The 26967-nt window shown below is 45.3% G+C and overlaps 1 protein-coding gene across 3 annotated transcripts; it reads right to left on the bottom strand.

Moving 5' to 3' along the window:
- On the bottom strand, positions 1 to 26220 carry SMYD1 (SET and MYND domain containing 1). 3 transcript variants are annotated; one of them, XM_053976262.1, is made up of 10 exons: positions 26084 to 26220; positions 16870 to 17046; positions 16022 to 16235; positions 14165 to 14295; positions 12400 to 12438; positions 9554 to 9746; positions 5992 to 6084; positions 4801 to 4964; positions 3105 to 3273; positions 1 to 1082 (listed from the first exon to the last, which is right to left on the bottom strand). In XM_053976262.1, exons 1-10 carry the CDS (start codon positions 26218 to 26220, stop codon positions 924 to 926), a joined length of 1476 nt encoding a protein of 491 aa, XP_053832237.1. In that variant the 3' UTR covers positions 1 to 923. The 3 variants fall into 3 exon arrangements, with proteins under 3 accessions (XP_053832237.1, XP_053832239.1, XP_053832238.1); XM_053976264.1 differs by having other exon boundaries at positions 9554 to 9674; positions 26084 to 26219; XM_053976263.1 differs by lacking the exon at positions 12400 to 12438.
- Between the last annotated feature and the right edge of the window lie 747 nt (positions 26221 to 26967).

Here is a 26967-nt window from a genome sequence, read left to right as displayed (position 1 = left end):
AACAGACAACAATTACATTTTTTTATTGGCAGTTCACTGGCAGCTGATCTTTGGACTATCCCTTTTTTCCTCTGTGCAAAATTGATGAAACACCTAAGTTAAAAGGCAGATGTTTTAAGGCATCAGAGCCCCCAACTCACCCTAAAGATGAGGAACAGTGGATTGCCCTCCCTGGAAACTGCTTGTCTAGTTAGAACAATCCTCACAGCCAGTGCACCAAACTATAGCAACTGGCTTCTGGCATGGCCCCATGTCCATCACTGCAGACATTTTCTGATTTGTAACTAAGGAGAATAATTTATCTCAATTAACTTATCTTGATGTAAGGATTCCAGTTAGTCTCACTTGCAAATGGCCCACAGTTCAGTGTTGCACCTGTGCCAGCTGCAAAATCATTTTCCAGCAGTTTTTCATCAGAAAAAATATCATTTAACACAAAACACCATCAGTGGGTCTTGTTCAGTTTGCATTCATTGCCCACAGGTGTACATGACACTTCTTGGAACTGGCTTCCCACTTCTATCATCCCATGGACACCACTGGAAAGAAATTATGTCATCCCAAGGAAGTGGTAGAACCCCTTAGGAAAAATCAATCAAAATTTAACAAAGGAATTCAGAATCAGAACGCATAGAGAGAAACATGCTTCCAATAAAAATGTAAATAATTTTCTAACAGGATTTTTTTCTTTGATTATTTAATGCCTTAGTGATAGAAAATGGGATGTTGTTTCTGCCAGGACCTCTTCTGCTTTAAGCCCTCAGAAGAGTTTTCAGGATGCTCCCCCAGCAGGTCCATGCTGTCAGACTTGTGCCACTGGAAACAATCCTTGTGGATATATCACATTGCTGCATCACATTCCCAGTGTTTGGAAGTGCCACGGGTGATGTTACCCTGCAGGCATGAAGTGTCAAGCTCTGGGTTTATTCCTTTTTGTGGAAGAGGCTTGGTGTGGTCTCATTGCTGGGTTCAGGCATGACTTGGATCTTCTGGTTCTTGAGGGCAGCTTCCCTCATCTTGTAATACATGAACTCGTTCTGCTGGAACATGCGCAGCTCCATCTCCGTCTGGACACGCATGACCTGAGGGACACAGCAGGTTACAAACCCTGTGACACACGTGAGTCAAACACTGCTGTCCTAGGTTACAACATAAAGATGTATTCTATCTCCTCGAAACACGTGAGTCAAACACTGCTGTCCTAGGTTACAATATAAAGATGTATTCTATCCCCATCTTCAAGAGCTGTTGAAACCAGGAGGGGAATTGTTTTTTCCTTATCTCCTGTTAATGCACCCATCAATGCCTTGCCCATGACTCAGAGATGACTCCCTCCAGGAGCCATTTCTGTTTAATGGGCAATCAAGGACCCACTGCATGACTCACAGAATGATGACAGCAGCCCATTGTGAGATGCTCTGCCCAGGAGGGAGGAGCTAAGCATCCCCACCTGGATATGATCTGGGATTTGGGACAGAACAAGCAGCCTTTATCCACTGGTTTCCAGAGGACAAGAGCTACCAGATCTTTTCTCTGGGCTCACCACTTCAACAAGACCATTTCATCTGGATTGCTACCACCACCCTAACTAGCAGGGCGTCAGGTTGTATTCTGACTCTGTCAGTTGTTTTTCTTTTTGTGTTATTGTATGTATTTTGTTGTGTGGGTTTTTTTTTTTTTTTTTTCCTTTTCTTAATAAATTGTATGTATGACTTGGAGTGTCTCACTGGTTTTGCTTTCAAACTGGAACAACTGCCAATATCAGGCACTGTCCCCAAGGGATGTCTTAGGCCATGCAGTGACTGAGCCACCTCGCCCTCGGTGTCCCACCACCAGGACCAAAGCTGGCTGGACACAGATATTCTGCTCCTTTCTCACTCTCATTTGCTGGCATGCTGAAGAAGGCATCAGCCTTTCCCACAGCCAGCTTTTCCACAGGCTACTGGGAAGCCTCACGCTCCAAAAAGTGATGCAGGACCTAGAGGTGATGCTGTGCAGAGCCAGGAAATGAGTGCACTTCCCATCCACACACTGGGCCTGGCCCTCGGGGTGGCCCATCACCAGGGTGGGGGTCACCTCAAGTGGGAGGAGGGTTGCTCAGTCCCACAGTTGCACCCTTTGGACCCCAGGATTCAGCAGCAGCAGTCATTCCTAGTGCTGCATTATAGCAGAGGATCATAAGGAATTCTAGAATATATTTTTTTACACCTGTCTGTGCTTTTATTCAACCCTTTGTTTAGGAGCACAGAGATAAGCATGTGCCATATATCTGCTATTTTCTTCCTAAAATGTGAAGGGAAGCACAGAAATGGAGGTATCTCATCCTCTGCTACACATATGGAAACAGTCAACAGGTTGGCTTTAGGTAGTAGATATTAATTTTTCTGAAGATATAAAATTGTACCTGTAAAGGTTATAGCTCTGCTATATGGGGACTAAGACATCAATAAAGGATTTCACCTGGTATCCTATAATTTTTTGGGGGTAATAAAGGAGAATGCTATAAAGCAAACAGGTCACATGAAGGGACTTAGGGGCTAAAGAAATCATAGATCCCCAGCTGCAATTGTAAATAATTCCTCACACCTCAGCAGATGCAATTCACTGGGATCTCCACTCTTGACTCTAAACTAGGAAATGCACCTATCAGTCATCTGAGGAAAAAATACACTGCTGCTGAGAAGGAGTGGGGAGTGGTAAATAAAGAAGAATGGACACCAATAAAGAAAATCAAGTGGGAAACTGGGCACATCCACCACATGTAGTTTTATATACTCAAATTGCAATGTCATCCATCTGAGAGCAGTGAAATCAGCCTGCTGGAAGAATGGGGGGCTCTGTCTTTTGGCACAGCAATTTCAAAGAAGATTCAGGGGGCTCAGCTGCCATTTCTCATGTATGTTCTGCTGCAGAATAAAAGCTGGCTTTCAGGGATGAAAATTTCCAATAAGAAAAGACATGCATTTCCCAGCAGAATGTAACATAATCTAGCACTAGTAAGAAGCAGTCAGCACTTAATACATCCCTACAGGCTGTTTTTTCTATGGCTTGACTGTCATTTTGCCCAGATAGAGAGCAGAGACAAGACGGGAGATGACACCTACCTCCAGGTCTTTGGTAATTGGGTGGGAAGGTCCATGGGTTATCAGGAGAATGGCATAGGCTTTGCAGATCAAGCCATGGCCAGCTTCAATGAGGCCAGCGTGCCAGTGAGTCACTCCCGCCCGCATCACGGCCATCCCCAGCTGCGCGTTGTTGGGATGGTAAATTTTCCTGGAAAAACATTGGGTAATTTTAGTTCAGGAGAAATCTGGGTTCCCAAAAGTGTCACTGACATGATATGTTTGCCAAAGAGCAGTTTGTTTACTCAGGTGAAGAGCCTCTTGCAGCCAGTGCCCTCGAAATGTGCTCTTCTTAGAAAGGGACTGGGACACATTACACAAGGACAGAGTTGTACAGGGACATGAGTTATGAAAGATGGGATGTGGACTGGGAAAGTTCAACTCCTGGCTTGGAGGAAGCCAAGCTCTGTCATCTCATGCCAAGAGAAAACCACGCTCCGTCAATATTCTGGCACAAACAGAACACAGATCTGACCCTACAGCTCAGTTGGCACCAGCTTTACCTGACACACTTAGTGGGGTAACAATGCAACAATCACCAGTTCCTCATTCAAAGCAGGAAGAGAAACAGGTGGTTCCAGAAATGTGCATCTCACCCTCTGCAAATGCATCCCTTCATCTGGGAATTTTAAGTGCCTAAGGTGGGAAAAATGAAACTTCTCCTCTACATCCAACTTTGAAAGCTGAAGCAGAGTTAGAAGCTGCTTGGACTTAGCTGAAAACCTGCCCTCAAGGGCTTCTTTGGAATTTTGAATTGGCACTTAAAGCAAGAAAGGAAACTACCAAGGTGTCCTCACCATGGTCCGAAAAACTGAGGAACACAGAGGAGAAGGAATTTTCTCTCAATTAGCTCAGCATCAGGGCTGGGACATGAAGGTTCTTGTTAGGCCTGCAAGCCAGGGAGGTGACTCTGTCACCCCTCTGCAAAATAACAAAATATAACAGGCCTTTTGGGGTAGGACTGACCAAAAAACAAGTAATGAGTATGAGATGTCTTCAGCAGGAGGGTGAATGAGATGATGAATTAGGCTTTTCTCTCTTCTCAACAGTTTCCATTATTTTTCTTTCTTACCTTTTTTCCCCCCTTCTGTTAAATACTCATCAGTCCTGTCATAAAACCTCAGTAATAATAAAGCACTTAATTTTTAATGTGAGGCTTACCCTGGATCTATGTGAACTAAACCTGAATTTCTTTATTCTCACTAAGCTTTTACCACAGAACTATATAACGAGCCAAGAAAAAATCCATGTAATGTTCAGGAGTGAGGGGATATCTTGAGTCACAGCCATTTGACATGGTTTCTCTTTGACCTCTCCTTCCTGCAGGGTGCAGGGAAGAGGCCATCTCCTGCAGTCACAGCCTCTGTGTCCTGCACCCAGGCTTTGTGTCTTGCTATCAGGGTAGCCCTGAGATGCCTCTGAGACAAAACAAAAGGGCCAGTGAAAGATGTTCCTAAACCATCTGCCAGTTCCATTTTAGAGTTTAGTGAATCAAGGTGTTTGGGAGCCCTTGTGCATTTAAGAAGGGACCTCTCTCTGTCTGGTGGTACAAAAATGTTCCCATATGAATTTCACCACCACTACTCTCATGGGAGCAGACTAAGAAAATTATTCCTGTAAGACACTGCTTAACATGGCACAAGCACAGAGAGCTGCCAGAAGTAGGGCACAGACATACAGGTAGCCATCCACCATCCTCTTGGCATAGTCAGCTGCTTCCTCAAACATCTGGAGGTAGGAGAGCACCTCGGAGGCAATGCTGAGGATCCTCAGCAGGTAGATGTTCGTGTCCCCCAGCACAGGCTCCTGTTTCTTCAGGCAGTCACGGCACAGCTTCACAACCTGAGTGTGGAGGAAGCAGGGACAGCAAGGGTGAGTCCAAGCACCTTTGGGCCTGAAGCTGCCACACCAAGACCCTGTGGTTTGCGCAGTCCATACCATTCCCCGAGGCTGAGCCAGCCTCTGTGAAGGTTGGGGAAGAGAGGATGTGCTTTGATTTGTTGAGGAACATCAGCCTAGGAAAATGATTTTCACTCACAGCTTTCTCTCCTAGGGTTACACTCATAAAACCGGTGAGGAAAAAGTGATGTCTGCTGCTCAGGAGAATAAAGACTCCGGGAGGCTGGGTATTGTCAGATACCAAGTGCCTATAGGACTCATACTCCAATGCCATCCAGCAGCCTCCTGGAAACATTCAAATATGCAAGGAATACTCCTAATGACCCCTTGGGGCTGGAGACACAGAGCTGCACCGTTCCATGCCTGATCTAGCCATGAGTCAGTGTTCAGATTTCTGTTCTAGGGGGCTTCAGCCTTTTCCCAAAGACAGTTAAAACCCAGAGGTCATTACTCAACCTGGAGTGCTCTCTGAGGAGAACAATTAAATATTTCCTGGGTAAGCAAAAGAGGGAAAAAAAAAAGAAATTACTTGAGTTGTCTCACCCATTCCCCTTGTAGCTTGGGCTCCAAGGTGGGACATGGCTCACCCAAACCACACACCTATCCCTAGCACCCAACAAATGAACAACACAAGGCACTAAAGAGATCAACACAAAGACCCCGATGGTCTTGTTCCTTTCCCAAACCCACTGTCCTTCTTTTTTTGAGGCTACCTGGCAGAGCTGACTTGTTACACCTATAATTCATGAGTTTCACCCAGGAGCCCTGGGTTCAACACCTGTGTCGGTCAGAGGTGCTGGAAGTCACCTGAATCTCTTTGTGTCATCACTACAAAAGGAGTTAGTCTGGGGTGCCACAGACACGGTTTTGCTTTACAGTTTCATCCATAAATTGGGAATGTAGAGGGGGACAAGGCCTCCTTTCCTGGGCAGTGTGTGTGCAGCAAGAGAGCAGAAGTGCCAGGACTCACCTCATGGTAATGTCCCTCCATGCGGGCCTTGTTGATCTTCTCCAGGGTGTCCTTGGAGAGCTGGATCACCTCCTTCACTGTGTCTGCAGAGGGCTGGGGACAACAGTAGGAAAACCAATGAGGAAAATGCACTGCCTCACACATGGTTGAAAGAATGCTTGGTCCAAATCAGCTTGATGGGATGCTTCCCACATCACCCCTTCCTGCTGCTGGTTGTAAATACCAGTGTACCTCAGACCTGCCCAAGGCTGAAATGGGCTGCAATGGTCCCAGTTCCAGGTGAAAAGGTGAAGGTCCTGCTGACTTCAGTGAGAGTATTGCCCATCAGGGTAGTGGCCATGTGCCTCTGACATGCACAACTAGGTTCCTCAACCCTCCCCACCACTCTTCCCCTCTGGAGAAGGGACAGAATTCACCCTGCAACTGAGAGGTCTCCTGAGATACCAAAGAGGCTGTGAAAGCCACCAGCTGGTGAGTATCAGGTGCTCTTAGTGCAGCTGCTAGAAAGAAATGAGGCTCTTGAATGAGAGATGAGTGGAATAGGAAAGATCCCTGGAGTTTACCTGCCCAGAGAAATGCTGCCATTAGTTCCAAATATCCAAATATAAGATGGCTGAGCTCAGATTTCAGCTGCACCTCAATAGGGAAATGTGTTTTCCTGCACACCTCAAAGAAGTTTGTGTTTCACCATGAGACATGAAGCACATCTAGGGACACCTGGCAAAACACTAATGAGCTCATTATTAGCTGCCACCTCTTTATTCCCTTAATACTGAAATATAACATGCTATCCAGCACAGCCATTCATCCTTTGCTTGTCTGAGCCCTTCAAATTTGCATTTCCCAACTATTCTAGCTATCATGACCTGCCTTTTCATAAATTAGGAGATCTGAAATCAGCCCACAGCCACGTGACTCCAGGAATTTTTGGGAAGAGCCTGGTCTGGAGACACATAGCAGAGCCAGCAGCCAGGACAGATCTCTGGGTGTAGATCAAAAGCAGAGTCCCAGTATTGCAATGAAGGATGCAAAGATTGGGAATCAGGACTGTAGGACTGTCCTATTGTCTTTTTTCCACACCTGATCAATTAGACTTTTGAGGAATCTGAAATTCATCTAGTTGGGAAATCCTCTTCAAAGTCTAGTATTGAAGGAAAACCCATAATTTTCAGACCCATTTACCCCGATCTGTTACAGATGTTATATGTTAAGATTTGTGTTATGATTTATTATTCTATAGCATTATACTGAAGCTACTGTAGCTCATCAGCTTTGGGCAGTCTGAGCAGCACACAGGATGTCCTGGGGCACAGAGCACATCCAAAGACACTGCTAATGTCAGTGCAAATCACATTGCTGTGTTGTCTGCATCAAGACTCCCAGAACAGGGACCTTAAACAGCATTTCCACAGTGGCTTTGTCTAATAAAAATCCTCCCTTGCCTTTACTAGACTTCTAAGTCAGTTGCCTATAAACAATGGGAACTGTGCTACTCTTTGGAAGGGGTGAAGGACTGGAGGTCAGAGCAGCTGTTGAGGATGGAAGCTGTCCATCTCCCATGGATTCCTAGCACTTTTTCCATGCAGCTGTGAGTGCTGCTGCCCCCAGGCAAGTGTGCCTGAGCTCAGGAAATGTGACACAGCCAACGTGCTCTGCGGGTGAGGTCAGCCTGGATACTTATTGTCTGTGGATGGGGTGTATTTTTAATAGCTGAAATCATGCACCTTGCATACTCACAGGCTTTTTCTGCACAAGCACTTCAGACTGTGGAGAACATTTCCCCAGAAGTGCATGTTTTCCTGCTGTGTGCTGCACAGCACCTCTGATGCTCACAAAAAGGGGATGGTGCATGTCTAGTGGAAGGGTGTCCCTGCTCATGGTAGGACAGATGGAATGAGATTATCTACAAGGTCCCTTCCAAGCCAAATCATTCTGTGATTCATGGTCTCTGTTCAGTCAAGACTTGATAGCAGGTGTTGGATGAGATTTTTTAAATGCTGTCTACTGGAGAATGTGTTCAAAAATACTCCTGCAGAAAGGCAGATAAAAATCCTTCTGCATCAGAGAACTGAGCTCTGGGACAGCTTTATATTATAAGTGGAGAAGTGGAGTAGTCAGGATTAGCTATAAGATGAAGCTTGATAATTTAAAATGGGGTTATATAGCAGGGTCTTTTGTACCAGAGGAGAACTTGACCCAGCAAGGCAAAGGTCTCCTCTAGTCCCATCTCCTGTCTCCTATAAGGGAGCTCCGTTATATCAGCTCAGTACTATTCCTCTAAACCTTTCTCAAGGAGAGATTTACACTCCACAGTATCCAGCCTTTCCTGGCTGCCATGTCTTTGAAAGAAGAGTTACAGGACTGAGCTTGGCTTCCTGGAACCTCCTGAGAGGGAGGCTGAGAGTTCTGTGCTCCTTCCCAGGAAGCTGCATCTCACTGGGCCTCTCCTGGTGGCACTGCTTCTGTGAGGTCACATTTCCTCAGCCCAGTTTTTCTGTTTTGTTTCCCACCTGCTCCACATCATCCCTTGGGCTGTGCTGTCTGATTCATGGTGTGACTGCTCAACGCTGCAGATCAATGACCTGATGATACACTTATTGCTCTGCCTTGCTTTACCTTCCCTTATACACTTTATAAGGCTTGAAGGAGTAGAAATCCCCAAGCTGACACTGCCAGAGATCACAAAACCTATGAGCAATTATATCCTTGGGCAGAGGAACTAAAAAGAAACTCTTAGAGCTGCCAGCACACTCATAAACTGGAGCTGCCAGCCAAGCAACACGTCCCACTGCCAAGAGCAAGACACAGCCTTATACCCTCCTACTGGATGACTCGTGAGACCTCCAAGGAAAAGAAAGATTACTTAAAAATGAGCAGTTCAACATGTTCATTCCTTGCAGTCAGTCTGGCTGCAGCAAGCGTGCAAAAATGTCAACTGATGCAACTTTTGCAAGCATGCAAAAATGTCAACTCCTTGTGACAGGCCTTTGCAAAGAGGGACTGGAAGTTCAGGCTTCCCACATTCCTGCAGCCTGTGTGATGGTACAAACCACAGAGCTTCAGCAGCACTCGTTAGTCCTGACACCATGGATCACCTGCAACACATTTCTCTTTTTGCACTCAAAATGTGGAGTCCCTTGCAGTTTCTCAGGAAAACAAAACAAAACATAACCAAACAAAATAACAACCAAAAAAAAAAAAAAAACCCTGCAATCTAAATGCCAGCATTTTCCTTAGCTCTGGACCTAATTTTCCAATATTTTTGCATTCTGTCTATTGTTGGACTTTTAGGTCAAAGGCAACTTCGGGAGGCTTTTTAAAATTAAAAACTGTACTTACCTTGCATATTAAGCTGGCCTTGCATGGTGGGCTTGAATTGGTGTTGTGCCCAATCAAGGTCCAGTTCTGTTCTCATTTTTTTACATTGGCATTAGTCATGCTTTTGCCAAAATCTATGTTCCTCTCAAGTCTGCTGAGAAACCACACTCCTAGAGACCCACAGTTGCCTCGGTAGAGGAGATGAGGCCACCACTGGGTTTGGACACTGCAGGACAAACCATACCTTGCTTTCCCCTGCCTTCACTGCCAGCATCAGGTCATCCTTGAGCTGTTTCTTGCAGTGCTCGCACGTGCAGTCAAAGTAATATTGCTTCTTCAGCTGCTTCTGCCGCTCCTCGCTCAGGCTGAGGAAATCCACGTAGGAAACAGTCAGCTCATCCCCCGGGGAAATCTTGTTCAGGGCCCTCAGCTCGATCCTAGGGGCACAGGAGATGGGATGTGCACTTGGAGAAGCAGCAGAAGCAGAAGTGCAGCCACAGAGCCGGCAGGGACAAATCCTGCAGCCTGCCCTGCCTTGCAGAGGTGAGCCCTCGCCCTAAGGCACTGCTTTAAGTCTTCAGGGAGGCAGTGCAGAGGTGAACAGCAGTCTGGTTAACTGAGTACAGAGCAAGAACACAGTCACATCACTTTCCTGCCCCTCTACAAGTCCCTGGCAGGGATATGTAAAGGTCTGAACTATAAAGAGGTTACAGCTCCATTAATTTATCCATATGGGGGCTGAACCTAGACATCAACTTTTAGTTTGTTGCAGGAGATCTCACCAGAAGAAAAAAACATTGAGATCAGAAATGCTGAGTTTGGATTTGGGGTCTTTTTTTAAGTACTGCTTTGCATGCTACCCACACACCCCTGGCTATACTCCCAGATCGCAAGCTCTGCTGCCTTCAGTATCATTTTCACTTTGAAAAGTTAAGACAAATTCCTTCTGGGTGCTGCGTAAGAGATGCCCTCATCCTGTTCATGCATTTCCACATAAAAGCTTAGAAATAATTATCTAGAGAGAGTCTATTTTTAAATAGCTCATTTGACCTATTACCACAATTCAATTGCCAGTCTCTTACTGAAATCCATGGCAAGCCCCTGATGATGGGATTTGGAAAGCCAGACCTTTGTACCTGCCTTTCCCTCATGTCATTCCCTGCAAAAGGTCTTAAATAATGTGGAGGTTCAGAACTATTCCCTTGCTTTTTCACTCTACACACTGAATGTCCCAGTTACTCTGGGCCATCTCTCAGCTGTAGGGGCTAAACAGGCACAACTGGCTAGAGAATTTGGCCAGAATGGGGAAAAAAATCCATCAAATACCAGCTGTGAGGTGGTTCTTTGGTATCCACCTCCTCTCCCAACTACTAGTGAGCTCAACAGTTCGTTTAATGTACATGTCTGCCCTGAGATGGACCAGGGGGGACCTGCTGGCTTCCACCTGAACATGAGGTGCTCTAGGTGGAACCCAACAAATGCCTCACTAAAGGCAGAGGTGGCAGAGGACTCACAGGTATCACCAGGTGCTTTAGAAGTAAGCCTTTTGGGGAGGACATGACTTATTCTGTGTGATCATGTTTTTGCAAAGGGATTGTAATTCTCCTGTAATTCCCTTCTAATTCCCTTGGAATTCCTGTTACAGGCTCTGAGTACCAAGGGCGTAGCTCTGAGTCTTCCAGCTGCTGTCAAAATTCTTCTCCGAGGCTGGTCTTGATCTTCTCTGGGCGTTGCCATATCAACAACAAATTTCATACAAAATTTATCACCAAACATGCCATTGTCACGAAGGGCAGCTGTTAGTTATGTCACAACCACAGGAAAGTGCCAGACAGAGAAAGGTGCAACCAGATACTCCAGGAGGAAGTGCACAAAAAAGAGCAATTCCCATCTGAGAAGGTTACACATATAAACATTCCTGTTCACACTTCACAGGATCCTCATCAAAGTGGGTCATGCAACCAGAGAAGCAAAATCAAGCCTCTGACTTTCATGATGCCCCTGATAGCCCAAGCACTGTAGGGGTATTTTAGGCAGCCATCCCTTGTGTGGAGGGGATTGATAGCCTTTGGGGTAAGCCAGGAAACACATGGCATATTTTAAATACTGTAGTTCAAGAGACACTGTCAGCCAGGAGCACACCACTGAGCTTGTCAAGGGCTCTTTCCCCACGAGCAGCAGGGACCTTGATAGCTGCATGCACAGGCACAGCGAGTGCCTGATAGCTCAAAACTTAAATTGCCCCAAATAGCAACTCTAATCAGAAGTGAAACTCCTTTTCCCCTTTTTTATGGCCCTACCTATAATGTACTGAGTAAGATTCAGTGGTGAAGAAAAGCACTTCAAATGTATTTCACATCTTCTTTGAGGAAAATGCATGCCTGCTTGAAATTAAATTTTAAAGACAACAGTGTCCCCTTAAGAACACTGACTATAATATACCAAATGCTATGAGTTAAGCAAAGACTTTTTTTTTTTTGCACATATTTTTGTGATTTATTTGGTTTGGATCAGGTAACAGTGGCATCATTAAAAAGTGGAACATTAATCATGGATTATGGTAAAAAGGAATTGAAACCTACATGTCATGGTACTGCTACTGTAGGCAACACATTCCTCGGGCACAGTTTGTTGCAGGAGAAACATGGAGCATTTAGTGTGTCAGTAACACAGTCATTTCTCATCTCCTAATATGCAAGGTTTTATTTTGGGCTGTACAAGATTAGCGAGACCTTGTTCTGACTTTCATGCTCTTGCCATGGTCAGGGGAGGAGAAATGAGAAGTGGAGAGGGGAAATACTGACAGGGAGGTAGCCAAGGGAGAGGGTGGGAAGGCAAAGAGGGAATTCACCCTGGGGAAGACAGTCTATTACCACTATTATTTTAATGTACTACAAAATGCAGAGTTAAGTGAGGTTTGGGTTTAGTGGGGCTTTACACAGGGGAAGAGGAGAAGTTTAGAAAACAGGAAAATTGGAATTTGGAGTAAACAGAGGGAGCCCCTTGGGGTCTTTGCATCTTTTCCATTAAACACGGGGCATGAGGGGTACAGGGGAATGGAGGAGAATGATGCTTTCAAGACTGACCCACCTCATCTGTGTGTGGAACATTGATCTTACAGCCTCATGACTGAAAGACAAAACAAACATCTGCAGTTTACACATGTACAAGTACAACAACAAAAAAATGGGTACGTGGCATAGCACTGGACATTGTACTGACAGGAGACAAGGGGGTTGCCTGTGCCTGGCTCATGTGGCACTGCATCAGAGCTTCCCTTTTGATGTGCAGCTGCAAAGACCAAATTGCCCATCACTGGGCCATAGAGGATTTGGTGGAGAACTGCCCTGGCACTGTGATTTTAGGAGTGGGCTAGGTCAGGGAATGTGCAAAACCTGCTCCTGATATTTGACAGGAACAAGGGGACTGGATCTCCTGCACAGAAAGGTCTCCACTGACATCAGCAGTGCTCTCTAGAACACAGCTTGAAATGGAAATCAGGCTGGGATATCAGCCACAATTTGCCTGGCCAATAACCAGATGGTCAAGCTTAAAGTCAGTAACCAGATACATGTGGGAGCTTTGACAGGCTGCCAGGCAAATCAATGCCATTCCTGTACTTACCCCGAAAGTCAGGGCTGCTATCACTGCTGGTTACCTGCTCCACTGCTGGGAGCTGTTTGGAGAGGCTCTCCTATCAGCCCACTACGGATCCAATCCAGGGCAACTGGATACTAAAGTACAGACTCCAACCTGACTTTGGATCCGACCCTATTTCCCACCGAGGTAATCATCCTAATGCAATTTTGTTTTTTCTTGGCTCGTTTACCAGCTGCTTGGTAAATGCTGGTGTTGTTTTATCAGGGAAAACCAGCAGTGATAACTGGAGTGCAGAACCAATGTGTTAGTTAAAAGAGGAGCTGGGGGGAAGAGGGGTGGTTAAGTTATAGCACTAAAGTTTAGTGAAAACAGGTAGCTGTAAAATAGTAGCAGAAAGATCAGAGGAAAGATCAGTTTTTGGCAAGCAATTTCCCACAGTTATTGTTTTGCACACACTGCAACTTTCTGAATCAACAGCAGTTTATACCTGTCATGGCTTGGAAACTGGGAAGGGCAGAGCATCCCTCCTGTGGGAGCATCCCTCCACTCCCAGCTCTGGTGACACATCTCTGCATTTCCCACTGAATTTTTTTTCCATCTCACTCATCCTGCTGAGGTTTTCTTACAGGACTGGGGTGGGAATAGGGGATGCCCAGAGAGTGAGAGCATCCTGCACTCTCAGGTGACTCTGCTTGCAGATAACAATTACAACTGTCACTAAGGTCCCATTGCTAAAGAGTTAATCAGTGATTAATTGAGATGGCACACTTGTGTTAGGAATGGTTAGGAACACACCAGCACATAGTGACACACACAGCTGAGTGCAAGCTTCAGTTAGGAGAAACTTTTGGATTGTAGACTCAGCATAATCCTTGATAATTTGCAAGTAGAATTACTCCTTATCTGTAAATGAGACTTCAATATGAGGGGTGAGTTAAACAGCTACTTACTACTTTAGCTACCTATTTTGAGTCTAGTTACAAAACTCATAAGACACCATGGGAAAATTCTTTGCTGGTCACTGGATTTGGGGTCAAATCTTATGTATTTGTTAGTGCATCAGATGACAATTTTTTAAATAACAAGGAGAGAAACTAGTTTGTCTTTAGCAAGAAAACACTGTTTGGGGTTTTTCTCTGAGCTAGAGAAGGAAAAAAGAATGAATAGATTTTCTGGGGCAGGGACCTGACACTGGGGGTGGCAGAGCCTGAGTTGGCTGCATCCCTGCTGCACCAAAGGAAAGAAATCCACTCACTTGCCGTTGTTGAAGACGACAGTGCAGTTGGGCCAGCAGTCGTGGTTGGCCTGGCAGAGGTTGGGGAAGATTCCCACACCAACAGCCTGCAGTCCTCTTTGGTCACTGAGGGTAAAGCCATTGCAGCTGATCTAGTCCCAAAACACAGGCAGGAAGAAGTGTTAAAGGAGAAAAAGCTGAAACACTCCAGTTGGGGCAAAACATCAGAAGAGAAACAATGCAGGGCTTGTGCGGAGGGACAAGGCCAGAGCTGAGTCAATGTTACAGAATATTTGCTGTCAGTGTTCACTTGGGATGCCTAAGATAAACTTGGTTTGGCCATGCATTGATTTCCTTATATTTGGTTCCTGAAAATAATTCAGAGAAAGGTCACAGGAAAATGACTTTGAGGCAATTCAAGCAGAAAGCAAAGTTCACACTCATGAAAACAGATATCAGTTAGAAATTAACCTTGACTGCTGCATTCAACCTGGTCATGTTTGCTGGGTTGCCCTCAAAGCTCATAAAAACCAGCTACTACTCTTTGCTGTGAATTTTCAGAATGACTACTTTTGCATGAAAGATATTCCAAGAATGAATTATTTCACTTTTCTATATGAGACACTATTATGAACAGAACTGTTTTTAGTCACAAGCATAAATAATGGAAATACCTGCAAAGAAAAAATGTGATAGGATAAACCAAAGGAAATAATTAACTCAGCTGCTAATTATTTTACCCTGTTAATAGTTTTATTTCCTTTGTGAATTGATTCTGTAGCTTTTTTGTACTTCCTTGCTCCTCCACAAGCTGTGCTGGTCACTAGCACATAGGGTCTCCCTGTGTCCAGTGCACTGGGTTTTTTTTGTGGTGTGGGTGCCAAAGCTGTGTCCTCTCCCTGTACTGGGAATGACAAAGGCCAGCTTGTCTTGCACAGCAGCCACTGGCAGAGGGGTGAGCAGAGACACAGGCTCCTCTTGGCAGTGTTGGGAGCTGAGGGGGTAGTGCAGGGATACCCAGGGCTGGGAGCAGAGCAGCTCAGCCTGGACTGGAATTTCCCCCTCTGCTACACTGAGAGCAAAAATTTGTAGTTAACAACTTTGTAATTGATATTATTAAATATATTTCCATTTTGTAACTGTTTTTATTGTATATATTATGTCAATGTAAAAAATCAAATGCACACAATATTAATAGACATTAATATAAATACTAAAACAGATCTATATTCAAATACATTCTAGATGTAGTTACTAAAAATACATTTTCTCAGCTCTCCCAAGTGCAGAGAGATGCCCAGTGGGACTTGTGATGAAAATGCAGCACCTATGATTGAGCAAACCACTTGTCTGCACATTGAGACAGACAAAATGTTTCAGCCCTTGCCTGTTGCCCTGATTTTTAAAAGTGTTAAGTTTTCTTTTGTAGTTCTTTTGAAAGTTTTAAAGTTCTCATAAAACTTCTTTAGCCTTCTGATAATGTTTACATATTTCTACTAGAGTTCTCACACACTGTTCATGTAAATAATGATTGTTTTACATTCTTCTTTGTGAGAAGAGAGAATTAATAGACTGTTAATTTGACCAGTGTGGTTGGAGAAGTAGCAATTTCATCCTTTTGCAATTCTATATATTGCGAAGCCAGAAATAAAATTAACTCTTTCTCTCTTGAACTCACCAAGCTTCTGTGTACTCATTTCGTGTCCAATAGCAACACTCGCCCTTGCCATGCCTCAATTTCCCAGTGTCAGTGCAGAGGAGAAGCAGGTGGGGAATGAGATGAATTCAGCCATCCTCTCATGAGGCCAGCTGGAGAGCTCCTCCCCAAAGCTGGCGTTACAAACCCTCCCCACGTGCACTGCCACCCCTTGGACATACCACCCCGAATATGTGGGAGATGAGCTGCATCCCGAACTGCTGGCACTGGGGTGGCCAGAACTCCAGGAAACTCTCCACGTCGGCGCGCAGCTCCTTCTTCTCCTCCTCTCCAAAGCTGTCCACGTGGTTCTGCAGCTCCTCGATGGCCACCAGGCAGCCCTCGGACAGCCCGCTGCCCTCCCGCTCCATCTTCCACAGGATGCGGGCAGCCAGCCTGGCCAGGACACGGCCACGGGGGTTACAGCACCAGCACCACATGGAGAGAGCAAAATTCATCAGAATTCATCTCCTGGGGGGAAACGGTGTGCAGGCAGACTGACTGAGACAGGCTCAGCATCCAGTGGGTGATGGGTGGTCAGCATCCCAGCCTTCTGAAGGACAGGGAGATGCAGGGTTTTGTCCTTGCACCTGTGTTCTCATCTGGAGAAGTTCTACAGGTCCCCAGCCCTCTACAGCTGCTCCCATTTCCTTGAGGATTCCTCTCATTTTTTTATGGTGGAGCCAGAATTTGAAGACAAGTTAATGTATCCTATAGGCAAATTGGGAAATAACCCATCTCTTCTTTCACTTTTCCACCTACTCCCCAGTTTCCCACACTTCCTAAACTATGCAGGGTAGGTGTACCTCACCACATTCAGAGTTTTTGGGGCCCAGCACCAAAAAAAACCAAACAGGAACATATCTCTTGCACCACTGATGCTCCTCCCCGTACCTTCCCTATCTCAGAGATCCTCCTGGCCTATCCTAAACCTTCTCCCACCTCCACCTTCCCCAAGTCAGGCCACCCAGCTGTTCCATGAGCCATGGGATGCTCTGTCCTCTCCCAGGTCACAGGGGCCAGCTCTCACCTGATGTTTTCTGTGGGTGCCTTGCCGTGCCTCTTGATGGCAGAGCACTCGTTTTTGTGGTTGAGCCAGGCTGCTCTCTGGCAGGTCCTGTCGCAGTAGTGGGCAAACTTGCACTGCCCGCAGCGGTGCAGCCTCTCCTGCCGCTTGAAGCAGGTGTGACAGATGACGTGTGTCAGGCTGGAAGGACAGAAGGACACCTGGGATCAGTGATCACCTTGAATCACCTTGATCACCTTGGATCAGACCAGCTCTGCCCAGTGAAGGTACTGCCGGTTTTGCAGCCCTGGGCTCCTCGCAGTCACACAAACGAACTTCTCAAGATTTTTGAGACTATGGAGAATCATCCCACTCATCTTAATCCTTGTGTTCTTACCTGGTGCTGTTGCTGTAAGTCAGATGGTGATGGAATAACTGAGACCCCTTCAAAAGGGGTATTTCATCTTTGGGAGATTCAAAGCAGGATTTCCAAGAAGCATCCTATAATTGTATGCATGTAACCATAACCAAGGCCGGGGGAGGATACTGATGAAGGAGTCTGACCTCACCCTCCCTCTGAGAGTGTCCAGGGTCCCAGACTGAGGGGAAACCTCCCCCATATCCCCCTTCATGTGTCCAGCTTTTGCTCCTACAACTTAATTCACTGAGAAGGAGGGGGAGACACTTTGGTCTCCTGTCCAAAAAATGTTGGGACTTTCCCCTTGCTGCTAGAGAAGGCTTTTCACTGCCTGATTTGGTGTCTGCAGCTGTCTGCTTCTCCAGGCAAGTGCCCACTTTATCTGGGCCTCCAGCCAGGCTTGACAGTACAGGGGAATTTAAATTCACACCACTCAGCCGCTGCTGGTGCCAGAAGGGAGGTTCTCATCACTGCAAAAAGCTCAGAGGCCACAGAGGCTTCGTGATCAAAGAAACATTTATAATTGTGCACAGCGCAGAGTGGGGAATCTGAGGCACAGGGAAATAAAAAAAATATTGATCACCCTGTAAGGAGGATGTGCCACAAGCAGGAATCAGACTCACAGCCCCAGAGAATCCAGCCTTCCTCTCTAATATACCTCTACCTATATATAGATATACACATACATATGCATTTTTATATTTATATCTATATCACAGCACATTCAAAATGCATTTTCTTTTCTCTGAAAATATTATGTGAGCTGCTGACATAATCTACCCTGTGCCTTGGCTCTTGCAGGATAAAGAGGGCCACGGATTTAAAAGCAGGATGACCCACCTCAGACAAAACCATGTGCAAAAATGAGGTTTGGAAAAAAAGGTTTAGGAAAGTGAGCAGTGCTGGAGGGAGCCCAATGTTAAGTAATGTTAATTGAAGTTTTATGGAATAGATCTCACATACTTGTGTCTCCAGATTTTTTACTGTGCCAACAGTTGAGCCCAGGCCTCTGGAGTCCTGATAACACACAGTATCTACAAATGCAGTCTTTGAAACCATTTTGGGGCAAGGAGGATCCCATAATGGCTTTGTAAGAGCTGCAGTATTTCTTACACTTGCCAGTCAGATTACCTGGGAGTAATTGTCTCTGCAGTTTCAATACCACATGGGCTGTTCCTTCTCTTTCTCAGAAAGTCTTGTTTAACATTTCTGGTGCATTTCTGCATCTCCTCAGAAATGAGGGGTTTCCAGAGCTGGTGGTAAGTTTAATAATTATATTATTATTATATATTATATAATTACATATAATACACACATATATAAAATATTATATACTTATATAATTATATAATAATAATTAATAATAAGCTTAATTAATTAACATTGCAAGCACCTGGGATGGGGCAGGGGGAAACATGTCTGGGAAGGGGGATGCAGCCAGCTCCACTGTGTCCAATGGAAGAGCTGAGAGCTGGTGAGAAATGTGAGGCTGGGCTCTGTCAGCTGTCAGGTCAGGGGGGCAGAGAGGTGCAAGAGAGATTACACTCCTTGTAAGGCAAAGCAGAGTCAGAGAGCTGATAAAACCCACATGGTTACATGGTGCCAGGAAGCACAGGGAGATATCTCACATGGGGAATGGGGGTCCCGCCTGCCACCTCCTTTAAGGGCAGTCAGAAAAAAAAAAAAAAAAAAGTTTCATTGTAGAGAGGAATGGAAGGGAACATGGTGCAGAAAAATGCAAGCCCTCTAACAGGTGCTTCTCTCCCCTCAGTTTGCTCCCTGAGAATAAAAAACACTGAAATGCTGACTTTGCATTTTGCTGTTTATTGCATGGGGTGTCCAGATTTACCAAAGCAAACCTGGCTGGCAGAACTTACCACCAGATCTGGAAACCCTTCATTTCTGAGAAGATGCAGAAATGCACCAGAAATGTTAAACAAGACTTTCTGAGAAAGAGAAGGAACAGCCCTTGTGGTATTGAAACTGCAGAGACAATTACTCCCAGGTAGTCTGACCGGCAAGTATAAGAAATACTGCAGCTCTTACAAAGCCATTATGGGATCCTCCATGCCCAAAATGGTTTCAAAGACTGCATTTGTAGATACTGTGTGTTATCAGGACTCCAGAGGCCTGGGCTCAACTGTTGGCACAGTAAAAAATCTGGAGACACAAGTATGTGAGATCTATTCCATAAAACTTCAACTAACATTGCTTAAGCATCTGCAGGCACCTAAATCCCCCAGGTGCCCCTTGGCAGTTGTGCAACTCCTGCTGTGTCAGAGGAGCTCAGAGCTGGATGCCCCAAAAGGGAAGGACAAAGTGGGGCTCTCCCTTGGCTGGGTTCTGGTTCCACCTGTCCTGGAGACACACAACACCCAGACACCAAAGGCTTGCAGTGGTTCAAGGCTTCTCTCTCATCCCCTCTGCAATGTTAAGGTTCTCCAAGTGGAGCAGCCTGAGATTAAATTTAAAAGTCTGTCAGCCTGTGGAAATCACTGGTCTATAAAACCTTCTCTGTTTGGTCTAGAAAGTGTTTAACACAACCCAAAATGGTTCCAGGTATCCCAGATCTCCCCTCCAGTACAGAGAGCAGCCCACACCCATGCAGGCAGGATGCTGCGTGGCCAGGCAGCACTAAAAGTTCCTGGAGAGGACCCTGGGGAGGTGCTTTCTGCTGTGGCACCTACCAAGGAACCCTGGGGGTCTGAACCCTCTGGGTCTTGCTGCTCAGCTTCCCTTTCTTCATCATGGGGACAACACAACTGATTTCTGCTCTGTCTGGGCACACCACAGCCCTCGAGGTGATCAGTGCCCTCTTCCACACATAGTGAGAGCTGGTTCTCACCCTGCCCAGAAGCAGGATCTTCTTTAGTACAGCAATGCCTCCAGCCCATCACCAGCGTGCCAGGTCAGGATTTAGGGCTGACTTGAGGGCAGATGCCACTGACTGTCTCACTGAATGACTTTCTGGGGAGCCTCAGGTTTCCTTGGCCTCCCACCCCAGCATCAACCGAGCTGAACTCTGAAGGGTTCACGTGCTCTGGTGTCACTTAGGTGAGACACACAACCACAACTAATCCTGAATGCAGCTACAGTGACAAAAACAGTGATTCAACAAATGCAAGAGGCAACACAGCGCTGACAACTAAACCATGGCTCCTGCAAGCACAGCTTGCAGTGAAAGCACAAGAAACAAATAACTCTTGTGACTGCTTGGATTGGATTCAGACAGATTAAGGTCTGTTGGACCTGCCAGGTTGAGCGTTGTCACAGGAAATGTATTAACCTCATCTCCAAGACATGCACAGCCCAAACATCTGCCATCCAGCACACAAAACATCTCATTCAGTGGCCTGGAAGAGCCAGGTGAGATGGCTTTAGTGCAAAGAACAGAGGAGGATTTCATTGAGTAGCTGATAGACACAGGGAGTAGCTCCCAGACTGTTAAACGTGGGTCCATGCTGTACATCACAGATGACACACAGAGATGGCCTAACTTACACCTAAATCCTATTTATTATTGCTTGGCAGGGCATCTCTCTCCTCAGTTTGCTAGAGAGAACAGCATAAGAACAGCTTAAGATGTAGGGCAAAATCTCCTTGGTTTTCAAAGCAGAGGCTGTAACACTTCATTAAAGACAACAGCCTAAGAAAATGCACCTGCTACCTAAAGATGAATTATTAGCATAAGAATGGGTTTGCTTCTTTAAAAAGGAGTTGGAGCTTAGTACTTTTATCTTTAAAATGTCAGGGATGATATATCCTAGTTTTTTCTGATTTCAGAGGCGGATTTATTTTAGACTAATTTTTGACTATTTTATTTTTAGTCTTTCATTACAAGATTTCCTAGCCTTTTCTTAGAGACGTGGGTGAGATTTTCTTTTAAAAATCTAGGGCTGTTCCCAGATTTTAATTAGGCTTTTGAACAAATGAGATAGTAAGAAAAAATCCAACCCCAGAACATTTTTTTAAATATGAATAGGATTACATTAGCTCTCAGTTTTTATCGGTGTCAGCTCAAAGAATTTGTTCCCATAATCTTTTCAGTCATGCTATTATGGAAAATTTTGGATTTCTTATATGTCTAGGTCATCCTAACTACAATAGCAGAGCTCCCCACATTTCCTTGGAAAATGTTTTTGGTCTCTTTCTACATCAAACAGACATGCACAAATTGCATGATCTCAGTTTTTTATCAATTTGCAAATCACTCATCAAGCAGATCTTCAGGTGATCTTGGCTTTCCACCACATGACACTGTTTTCCTTGACTACTGTCCCTCAAATCCTGCTGGTTAAAGAGCAAGTTTCTCTTGGCAAAGGCTGACAGAGACATATGAGGCATCCCCTTGCTTATAGGAAATGTAAACTCTTACAGGCTTGAGAGCCAAGTGATGTGTCAGAGGAGAAGGTCACATACAGTACATCGAGCCCAAGAATGCCATGGTCATGAAAGTCATGGAGGAAAGGAGATCTGGGATCTTCAAGGAGAAAGCAAAGAGGGAGGAAGGATTGCAGAAAGCTTCAGTGAGAGGCTCAGGGCCTTTGCGAATTGAAAAGTTACCCCAATGAAAGCAAAGAATTCCTTGAGAAGATGCATCTCCAGCTTTCTGCTTCTACGTCAGGGCAAAGCTGCCTGACAGTGGTGTTTTCTGAGTGATATTTCAGCTGATAACAGCAAGGCTAAATCAGAGATCAGGCTGTGTCTACACATTATCCTGGAAATCACACAGAGTTCTGCACCCCTTTTCCATCAGTATCACCATTTCTTTAAGCAGCCTGCTCTCATTCAGGTAGAAGTAACAGGCTTGATACAGGAGCCAACGCTAAGTATACACTCTGTTAAGCAAATAAGTTATAGAATCATAAAACGCAAATGGTTTGGGTTGGAAGGGACCTTTAAAGGTCACCTAGTCCTAGTCCAACGCCCCTGAAATGAACAGAGTTATCCCAGTGAGTCATACTCTGGCCTTAAAATCTGACTATGAGCTGGTGTTTATAGGAGACTCATTTTTCTTTGAGTTTTTTCTTTTGAATTTCTAGATTAAAGGTCTCTGGCACTGTGTAAGAGACTGCTGCTCAGGTGACCATCTGAGGCTGAAGACTACAAGCCCTCACCAACTTAAACAATTTTAGGGGCTTTCAGGGTGGATTCAGCCTGTAGATTCAGACACCAAGATGTGCTCATTTGTCTGTACCCCCTGTGTCTGAGTAGAGATTCCCCAATACAATCAGTGGGGTCTGGAAAATCAGGAAAATTCCCCAGCACAATCAGTGGGGTCTGGAAAGCCATTCAGCTCAAAGGTAGATGTCTGTGTTCACTGCACATATAGAGCTCCATTGATTATATCAGCATTTAGTGTTGGATTCACTTGTCTGGACACAGGAATTCAGTGTTAGGCTCTGCAGGGATACCTGATGATATAGTTTTGTCAAAGGAAACATTTGTCCTTTTTCCTAGCAAAATAAAATCTCCACACTTCCTCAAACTCAGCCTCCAACTGAAAGACAGACGTCAATAATGTGCAGTTGGGTGACAAATTACTTTGACAGCTCCTCAGATGAATCTGTCTAAGTATCTCTCTCTATCTACATCTATAAGTCAGGTTGGAGTCTGTACTTTAGTATCCAGTTGCCCTGGATTGGATCCATAGTGGGCTGTTTGGAGAGCCTCTCCAAACAGCTCCCAGCAGTGGAGCAGGTAACCAGCAGTGATAGCAGCCCTGACTTTCTGGATAAGTACAGGAATGGCATTGATTTGCCTGGCAGCCTGTCAAAGCTCCCACGTGTAACTTGTTACTGACTTTAAACTTGACTATCTGGTTATTGGCCAGGTAAATTGTGGCTGATATCCCAGTCTGATCTCCAGTCCAAGCTGTGCTCTGGAAAGCACATCAGTGTTGTATCTCTGCAGAGCTCCTCCTACTAATCTCAAAAAGATCTTTGCTTCACCTGCATATCCTATGCAGCCATACAGAAATCACTCACTGTGTGGCCTCTGCACTACAACTTCCTTCCATACACCTTTCAACAGCAAAATCAGGGGAAGGATTTCAGGGTCTCAGTACCCACAGACTGCGAATAGACTTCCCAAAGGACTGAATTCTTCAAAGGACTGCAAAGCAGAGACCAGCTCTGCACTCTAGTGCATCTGTGTGGTCTTTATGCACAAAGAAAGCTGAGCTCTCTGGAAAATCTGGTCACACGTTTGGTAGGGCCTGAGCCAAAAACTTAAACCCAGCAATCATTCCTGTTTGAGTCCCTTTTCCATAGTACACGTACACAGTGCTTTCAGCAAGGCATGGGAGATACTTAGTTGAATTAGGATGAGGAACTCTGGATTTTGGGTTTCCCTGTGCAGGCTGAGACCCTTTGTTAATAGTGTAGACTCAACAGCAATTTTAGGACCTATACACCTGTGTTTGTGGGCTAGGAAAAGAACATGCCTCTTCACTGGACTCTTCATCCATGCAGAGGCAACAGCAGTTCCTGTAGGGTAAAACCAGCTACCATGGCCAGGTGTGGATTTAATCTTGCAGGAATAAAGAATATGAGGATGCAGGCAACCCTTCTTTGACAGCAATCATTTCAATGGAGTTTGGTGCAACTGAATACCCTGGGACAGCAATAGAAGGGACCTTTAAAACCAAAGCCCTGTGTGTGGAAGAAAAGCATCAGGGTAATTTCCACAAGAAAAATGTGTATTTCCATTATATCTCACACCCAGGCTATATCCTGCCAAGCTCTAATCAAAAAGCATTTAGTCTGTTTCAGAGGTTTTGGGAGATTTTGTTTCACCTCTGACCCATATTCAGTGCTTTGAGATGAAATGTGTCACAGGAGGGTACGAATCCATTATTATTGCACAACAGTTGCAGAGAAGGGCTGTATTTACCTTGATTTCTTGCTGCTCAACCTCTGGACCTGCCCTCTGGGAGCTAAACAAGACCAGCTTGGAGAGGAAGGGAGGGAAGCAGGGAAACACATCTGAGGTTTTCTGTTGGAAGCCTCAGCCTAAGACACAGTCTGCAGTCTGAGCTGGAGCAGTGATAGCTTCTGCCCTTATCTCACATTACACCAGTGACATTTGAAAATGCAGCAAAGTCTCAGCTCTTCAACATGGGCAGCTCTGCTCCATGCATGGTGCAACATTGCACATGGAAGAAAAAATATTTTTAACTCATCATCAAAAATCAAAACGTTTTCAGTGGTTTAAAAAAAAAAAGTATTTTTAATAAGGCATATGACAGAAATAATTGCCCATAGGCACTTCTGAAGCAAATCACCACAAAATTCCAGCTAGTGGCACAAGTGAAACTGAAATACTAACTGAAGAGCTAAAAGGACACATCAAGGAGAAATTATTTTGTCACCAACTCCTCTAATTGAGCTCAGGGTTAAGACTTCAAGAACTCAACATTTATAGTGAAAAATGACATTTTTAATATGAGCTCTTGCAATGACATAATAAAATAAAAACTAAAGGTGTCATTCCTGCTATGGCAAAGATTTATAATCATGTTCACCCACTGACAGTTAAAGGACAAAGAAACAGTGAATGAAAGACACATAAAAAACTTATTTCTTCCTCTGCCCATTTAATATCCAATTCTCTGCTGCTGCCAGATCACACAGTGGCACTGATCAGCTTCAGCTATGATATGACCAGGGTTAATACAGCAGCACGACCTCTGCTTGTGCCCCAGACTTCGTCAGCAGAGCCAATTCAATTAGACAAAACTCAGCTAAGCAGAATTGCTCACAGCCCTGTTTAGTGTGCAGGGTACTTACTGAAGTCACTGGCTGTTTGGGGCTAAAAATTCAGTCTCAGGACTCACCATGATGCCCTTGAAGAACACTCACAACTTTCTTAAGCTCAGAATTAAACCTTCAGCTGCCATCTAAGTCCTCAGTTTAAAAATCTGGGCCACGTTCTGTTCTCAGTTACCATGTTAAAAGGCTGAAGAAATTTCATTTGTGTCAGAGGCTTTAATTTAGATTTAACCCAATGGAAATCAATACAGAAATCCATTCTTTGCATCTTTTCTCTTCCAGGTTAAGTGAATCTTCCCCTGATTCAAAGGTGCAATGTTGCACCTACCAGCCACACCAGCAGCACCAGGTTGAGTGAATGTTGTGATTAAAACAAGCAGCAGAAAAGAAAAACATCCTTGCACCAGAACTCAGAGTCTGGCTACATCAGTGTGAACATAAATTTAAAACCAGTCTCGTGAAAGAGCAAATGCAGACGTTTGTCTCCAGTTAGCTCAGCCAGCAGTAAATATTAAATCTCTTTAACAGAAACACTGTTGCTTGCTGATCCCCACCAGCTCCTAGTTCGAGGGCAGCGGGTGATGAAGCTGGAAGTGCAGCTGGGGATGGTACACGTGAGCAGAGCACAGTAGAACTCACTTTTATCTTCTATTACCCATCAGAGGCTTCAGCAAAGTCAGTCTGAGATTCCTGTACCTGAATTACCCTGACTCCTGGCAGTGCTCTGCAGTGTAGCATGGGGCTGCTTTTGTGAGGCACTGAATACATGCAACTTCCAGTGCTTTTCTAAAAGGTTACAACACCAAGCACCTTGCAAGGTCACCTGCTGGAAACAAACTGCACCATGCTGAAAGTGAACAAGCTGATCTGAGCCCTGGGAAGGACAGTCACTACAAGCTGTGAATGTGTCTTTCCAGAAGTGCTTCTGACTTCCCTCTGATGCTTTCCCTGATGTCATCCAGACACCTCCAAACTTTTATACAACCACCCAGATGAAATTTTGCAGCGAGCTTGTTTTTGGTCTGTTTTCCAAGTGCTTTTGTCTTACCTGTCAAAAACCACGGCTGCGTAGGCTGGCTCTGCAAAGATGACATCCCCAGCCAAGAATTCCTTCTGGGCTTTCAAACCCCTGCCTTTGCCTTCAGTTGTGAACAATTCCACGGACTCCATTCCTCCTTTGGTCATCCCAGGGACCCCAGGGTTTGGGAGGTGGGTATCTCAGAGTGAGCCAAACCTCCTGTCACTCCTGGCAGCCTGGACGTGCTGCGAGGCCAGGCTTATAAGAGGAGGGCTGGTCTGCCCCCTCCCTGGCCACATGGATTCCCAGAGCAGGGCCAGGGGGTGGGAGCAGGAGGGGCAGGAGATCCTCTGCTCAGTATCACCAAACTACGCAGGGACGGGACAGGGCTGGGCTTTCTGCTTCTTTAGGAAAACCCTCTCCAAAAGTGACGCTGGGAGATGTTTCTCCCAAGCACAAGAAGTTGTATATATTACAACTCAGCTTAATTTATGCTCTCCCATTGGAGAGAGAGTGTATTCTCTTCACAGGGTATTTTTAGCCACCACATGCTTCTGTCTCTCAGGAAGCAACAGCTGAGACAGTGGGATGGGGAGGGCTGGGATGCCTATTTCTGACCCCTGCACTGTCGTCTGGCTTTTTCTAGAAATCAAACAAAGCTGCTTTATTTTTACCCTCCAAGAGATGGGCAGCGAGTTTAGAGGCAGGGATAACAGAGAAACACGTGCCTTGACATTCTCAGCATCCTGTCACCACCAGGAAAAGAGGAATTCACATCCCAAATGCCAGTGGCCGCGTGTGCACAGAGCAGTGTGGAAGGAGCTGGAAGGACACCAACAGTTCAGCACAGACTGTGGGAGCAAGCAGGACATCCTAGATACTCTCACCATCCTGGATGCACCAAACCTCTTTGA

Source organism: Vidua macroura, chromosome 4 (assembly GCF_024509145.1).
Source record: "Vidua macroura isolate BioBank_ID:100142 chromosome 4, ASM2450914v1, whole genome shotgun sequence".
Classification (NCBI taxonomy): Eukaryota; Metazoa; Chordata; class Aves; order Passeriformes; family Viduidae; genus Vidua; species Vidua macroura.
Note: the sequence above shows the minus strand (reverse complement) of the source record. Positions and strands in the feature narration are given on the sequence as shown.

Bases quoted from the DNA above. Each gene is read 5' to 3' on its own strand.
- SMYD1 (XM_053976262.1), bottom strand. From the start codon at position 26,220: ATGACCAAAGGAGGAATGGAGTCCGTGGAATTGTTCACAACTGAAGGC. The intron at 9,747-12,399 runs GTGGGTCAGTCT...CTGTGCCCCTAG, and splicing joins ATGTTCCACACACAGATGAG to GATCGAGCTGAGGGCCCTGA. The intron at 6,085-9,553 runs GTATGGTTTGTC...TGTTGTCCCCAG, and splicing joins TGAAGGCAGGGGAAAGCAAG to CCCTCTGCAGACACAGTGAA.